At 50.0% G+C, this 6,119-nt stretch overlaps 1 protein-coding gene across 1 annotated transcript in view; it reads right to left on the bottom strand.

The window, feature by feature from the left end:
- The window catches only part of FBXW4 (F-box and WD repeat domain containing 4), a 65,970-nt gene that overhangs the window by 885 nt on the left and 58,966 nt on the right, over window positions 1-6,119 (bottom strand). Inside the window, 2 exon segments of the mRNA XM_080402414.1 lie at window positions 135-276; window positions 437-577. Of these exon segments, the coding sequence (XP_080258540.1) occupies window positions 135-276; window positions 437-577 (283 nt within the window).

Below are 6,119 nucleotides of genomic sequence, written 5' to 3'. Positions count from 1 at the left end.
AGGTTCCCCATGGCAGGCTCACCCCAAAGACAGCCCAGCAGCCCCTCTCTCTTCCTCCAAAGAGGAAGGGGCACTGGGCTGCCAGAGAACAACTCAGAAGCTCTGCTGCTGCCTGGCCTCCAGCCAGCCCTCACCTGCAGGCACTGAGTCTGCCGCTTATCCCAGAGGCGCACCACACCATAGTAAGAAGAACCACTGGCGATCATATGGTTCTTATCACTCCTTATGCAGTACAGGGCGCTGTCATGGGGCTCTTCCCACTCCTGGACACACTTCCTGCAAGGGCAACACAAGGACTGAGTTTCCACTCCCCCACTGGAACTGAGGCACGATTCATCTGAAGGAGCCAATGCAGCTGCACACAAGTCCCCACACACTGCACACGGAGAGGCAAGGAGCCTCATGTGGGCCCCAGATGCCAGCTGGGTAGGCTCACCTGGTGCTGGTCCGGATGTCCCAGTAGCGGATGTAAGTGTCATACCCACAAGAAAGGAGAAGGGAGGGTGTTTCATAGAAGACATCCAGGACTCCAGCTCCACGGTGGAAGTCAGTCCCTAAACAGGTCAACAGCTGACTACTGCAATAAACACATTAGGAGAAGAGTCACTCAGAGCACAGTGCCCTTCCAATTCAGCTGGCCAGAGCAGAGATGGCATCACAGAAGTCTCCTAGATCTCATTTCTGTGATTTAACAGAATGCAAAAAAGCCTGCGCAGTTTTTCTCTCCTTCCCACAGATTCTCTTACTGGTTGGACCACTAACTTGTCATAGAGGGTGACCAGCAGGAGTCACAGCTGTAAGAGGAATAGCCAAGGAAGAGGCACAGCTGACACCCAACAGAACAGGATCATTTTCTGTAGGAGAAATGACCAGTACTCTGAATAATGGGGGTCCATTTCCATGGGAAACAATTCTTAACTTAGTCAAACTCCAGAAAACATGCAACAGCCACTTAACCTGGTCAATCCCACCCCATCCCAGACTCCCTCCTTTAAAATACTGCCCACTGGGCTATTTTCCTACATCTTCAACACACAGCTTAGATCCACAGGCAAATCAGACTTTCCTGACCCAGTGTGCCATGGATGGTCTTCTCAACCCCCTCCAGTTACACCACATATTGCAAACACTGTATCTGGGGCTGAACATGTCAGGTCAAGAGCAACCAGCCCAGGGCTGCTCGCCAGATCATTTTCCAGAGGCTAGCTTTTTTTTTTAGGCTGCCTCCTCCTTTTTATTTCCTTGTTTGCTGTGAAAGAGCAAAAGCAAGATCTCCATGAAGCTCTAAGCCAGATGCTTTGTGGCCATATCGCTCTGCTGCTTGTTCATGTGCAGAACCAGCAGCTCGCTAGGCGGATGGTGCCTGGTGACAGCCCACCCTGCCAGATTGCAAGGAGCTTGAGCCCCTTCCCTGGGCTCTATGAAATTGCATCAGGTACATGGCACAGCCCATCCTCAATATCACTGCACCTGCCCCTGCAGCCAGCAATAACCAGCCATGGCAGATTCTTGGGAACAGAGGGGACAATCTGCCCAGCTGCTTGAAATGGCCACCTATTGCAAACCCTCTTTTTCTTCCTCCTCCTCACACCCTCTAAATCAAAAATGCTGGACACAATAAACCTTGGAAGCACCTGCTTTTCAAACCCTGCTGCACAGCCACCCCTCTCCAACAGGCTCTTGGTTCTCAGGACAATGAAGCGGTCCTGAAAGCCGACAGCATGGATCCCACAGTGGGGTCACTCCCAGCATCTCCCCCCATTATTTTGTTACTTTCTGCTCCTTGATCCAGCATCACACAGTTCTGAGGCACATCGCCAAATGCCTTAATTCTGTCTGTAATCTGGGCTAAAGCCCTTGTCGGGGGATAAAGACCACACAAAAGGAGAAATAGAGTCCCGGGAGATGTTAAAACAAGTAAACACCTTTGTGTCAGGAGAGAGAAATCGCTGATAAAGCAGATTAGCGCCTCGAGCCCTGGTGTCCCCAGATCAGAAGGCGAGCCCTGGCCGATCTTTGCAGCCAGCACGCTTCTATGATCACAGAGCTGGCGGCATGCTGGGGCCAGCCTGTTTCCCCACAGTCACTCTCCAAAGAGCAGATTATGTAGAATAACAATTTCTTTGTGGCTGTGTAATTCCCTCCGTGACCGTGGCTGTGGGCAGCTACATTGGCCCTTGATGCCAGGGCCCTAGCAACCATTTAGAGAGGCCAACCAGCCCTAGCAATGGCCCCCCCATGCAAACCTCTCGGACAAGCTTTAACATCAAGTGCATGAATTAATCCCCCCCAACATGAATCCAGGGGTGCTGGCTTATTGGACTTTGTGTTTCTCCAGGCAAGAGATCGAGGGGATTCCAGGCTTCAGCCCTTTGCAACCTTCTCACAATACGTTAACCCTTGGAAGGTTACTTGCAAACCAACCCAGCAGCAACTCTGCACCTGCGTGCAGGTTGAAAGGTTGAAGCATTTGCAGTCTGAGTGCTGGGAGGAATTGCTGCGGGGTTTGGCCAGGGCAGATGGGTCCTCAGCTCCACCATGGAGTAAGACATAGATGGGCATCTCTGAGCTCTGGCACTCCACTGCCCTTCCAAGCAAACAGATCCCCTCCATCTGCTGTTCTGCAAAGCCAGCGGGACAGATGGACACACACATAACCCTTCTCGAGGCTTCCACAAAACCTTCTTCATTCCACAAGTTATGTGTGTGGCCTGGATTTGTAAGACATATAACAGAGGTATGAGGAGGAGTCAGCTGCTCTCCCAAATGAGAGCCCTCGAACTACCTGTGAGATGCATAAGAGGCTGCCCAACCTGAAGTCTTCTGCCAGCTGCTCAGGCAGGAGCAGGGAGTTACTCACAGGAGATGAGCTATCTCAGCAAGCCCAAAGCAGCATCAGCAGTTTGGACCCCTCTCTCCCCACTTCTACATACTATTGCCTTTTTTTTTTTTTTGGGGGGGGGGGGAGCACATGGGTTTACAGGGTAGCCCCTGGGCTGGTACTCTGAGCACATAGCACTCCAGGAGAAGAAACCAGGACAGGCAGCTGCACATGGGCCACACAGCCCAGCAGCACACCTGGTGGATATCTCCTGGTAGCCAGCTGAAGCCTGTTTATGTTATTTCCCCCCCACCAATTTCCCTGCTAATACCCCTTTAACATGTAAAGGGCTAAGAGAGCTCAGTGAGAGAGGAGCACTGTGCTGAGAAAAGGTAGCACGATGCAGAAGCACATCCTTTACTCACTGGGATCAGCCCTCTTTCTCCTCTCAGGTACTTGAAATGGATTATAGCAGATGTCCTCTCAACCTCCCACCTCTAAACAAGCACCCATCATATCTGGAATAAGCCTGGCCACAGTAAGGCTCACCTTCCATTTCCCAGCCCAGACCTCAGTCTGCAGTGCTGCAAGATAGCAGCAATTTTTAATGGCAGCCTGGTGATGTCTCCAAGTGAAAGATTTCAGCATCAAAGGGACAGAGGAAACCACAGAGTCTGGATTCCTGCTTTCAGAGCTTCCTGTGCAGCACCCAACACCACCCAGGTGCCTTGCTCCCAGTGTTTCTCCCCGTCTTCACACCTCACTACAGTGGTACCCAAGCATCCCAGCAGAGTCACACCTGTTTTCCTCCCTCCACTTCCCTTTCCAGTCTAGGCAACAAAAAATAAAGAAAAGAAAGAGAAAAAAAAAAGGGGGGGGGGGGGCGGCAGGGGCTGGGGAGCGGAGAAAGAATTAGCTTTTCTCTGTGGGCAGAAGGGCACAGATACTTGCAAGTTACTGCAGCAAAGCAAACCTTGCTTTACTGGTTTGTTAATCAGCACACTTCTGCCCCAAGAACAGGTCAGCCAAAGCAGCTTTCAACTGGGAGGAGGTCCAGCCCTGCATACAGCAGCAGTCCTTCAGCGGTTTACAGAAACAGCACATTAGTTGCTACAGTGAAGCACTTACTGACACAAGGGGAAACTCATTCTGTGCTGTGCTCTGGGCACACAAACCGAAAGACCTAAGTGTTCTGGCATGAGCACACTTAAATTGAAAAAGATGCAGAACACTTATTTCCCCTGTTTTGCAGCAGATGAAGGTGTCTCGGGACCAGCTACCACCATGCCAGGCTACCTCCACGTCCCTACAGCATACGCAGCCATGCCGAGCCCATGCTGGGAAGGGAACGCTGCCATCACAGACCTCTCTGTCTTGGGATCGTAAGTTAGTGCCCACCAATTGTCCGGTCTTTGTTATCCCAAATACTCCCTGCCCTCAAACCCTAGTCCACAACAGTTTGCACTTCCTAGGGAGAAAAACCCACAGCTAATCCTTAATAACCCATAAAGGATCAAGATAACCCACCAAGGGGCAACAGAAAAGCAGCAGATAACTATCAGCAATGGGCTTGTTTCTAAAAACTTACATGGGCAGAAGATACCTACTCAACGAGGGACAGAAAGAGATATGATAGCTACCTTGAACCTTGTTTCTCACTAGCTTACAGAGATCACCAGCACCAGCCAAATGCAACAGGGAACAGCCTTCTCCCTTCCTTTGTGGGCCCTTTTTCATCCTCTGCACGCAAACACCTTCCAAAAGCCAGGCAGCTGATCCTCAGCACTTCAGAGGCCAGGGTGCCCAGTCCTTGTTACGTGCTATGAAGGTTAGTCAGCAAGTGACTGTGAAGCCCAAGCAAGACCAAGCATGGAAGGTCCACACCACCTGCCCACCATGCCCTGGCCCTCCAACAGTAGCAAGGAGAGGCTGTTTCGCTCCCAGGCCTTGTTTGGGCAAGCCAGGTAGTTAGCTGTGCAGATGGTGGGGCTTAGCTTTGCTGAACAGTCTGGGCCAGATAGTGCTGGGGTTCAGTCCCAGTGCTGGGTCGCACCAACAGAAGCAACTCCACACCAGTGAAGCTCCGTGGAGCAGAATAACAAACACGACAGTCCGGGTTTCCTGGAAAGACCAGTCTAAAGTCAGAGCTCTCAGCTTCAGCACCTTAACTACAATCCACCTGGGCCAACACAGAACCTACAGGCACACAGGTAGGCCTCCAGTACTGACCATGAAACTCACAGATATTCCTAGTTTCTCCTACTTTTTCTTAAGCATCTAAGCAAATCAAAATCACATGGGCAGTAATCCGGTTCCAGCCTGCAAGGAACAGAGCTAGAGCAAATCCAGCAGCCCATTTCATCCCTAGCACAGGAAAGCTGCGCTAGCACCAGGCTCTGGACTCCTTGCTGACAGAACAAGATGTTTAAAGTCCCTGTGCCTGGGAAACGTATCAAACTGATGAGTCCAAAAATGAAAGGCATTCAGGCACTATAAAGAATCCTTTGATTCATCTCTATCAATTCCCACGTTCCTCAGAAAACAAGACTTTTAAAAATTACTTCTAAAATAAAACTATTGGGGGGGGGATTTCCACATTTCACTCTTTTCTTTCCATGCTGGAAATCTAGTCACAAGCATTGCTATTGTGATACCTCCAGAAGACAGGAGCCTTCTACCCTGGAAACAAAGTGAACTACCAAGGAATGGCAGAATCAAGCTGATTTCCTTAAGTTGTTTTTTTCCTTCTTAAAAACAGCTTAAGGCTCTATTGCTCCTCACTCCAGCAATATGGAGACAAAATAAGATCAGTCATGGCACAGCCCAGATGGTTAGTTTCCAGACAATTCATGGGATGCTGCTGTCACCAAGCTAGAGCCATATACAGCCTCCCAACCCAGTGATTATTTGTGTGACCACAAAAGCACAGGATTTCCCCGAGATCTGGCTGATAGCTGGAGTACAAAAGAAGTCTCCACCTTGCTCCCTGTACCTGCCCATTTGCTGCAGGTCTTGGCCAGCTAGCTGTCTCCAGTACACATGAAATACCCTCCAAAAGCTGGCATGAAACAATACTCCCACCCTCAGTTTCTGGTGACCCAAATTCACTAGAACTGGTATTATACAAATATGCAAATTCTAGGAAATTGTTGAATTCAGAACATCTGCTGAAAACAGAGATGTGCAAAACCAAGGACATACTCATTTGCTCTCAAAACCTCATCTGTGAACCGGGATCATCCATTGAAGAGGAGAAGCCATTGCACATAAGCAAATGACTATTCAGAAACAGAGCAGA

Source organism: Falco punctatus, assembly GCF_963210335.1.
Source record: "Falco punctatus genome assembly, chromosome: 9".
NCBI classification, from domain to species: Eukaryota; Metazoa; Chordata; class Aves; order Falconiformes; family Falconidae; genus Falco; species Falco punctatus.
The sequence above is the reverse complement of the archived record's forward strand: the minus strand, read 5'-3'. Positions and strand labels throughout refer to the sequence as shown.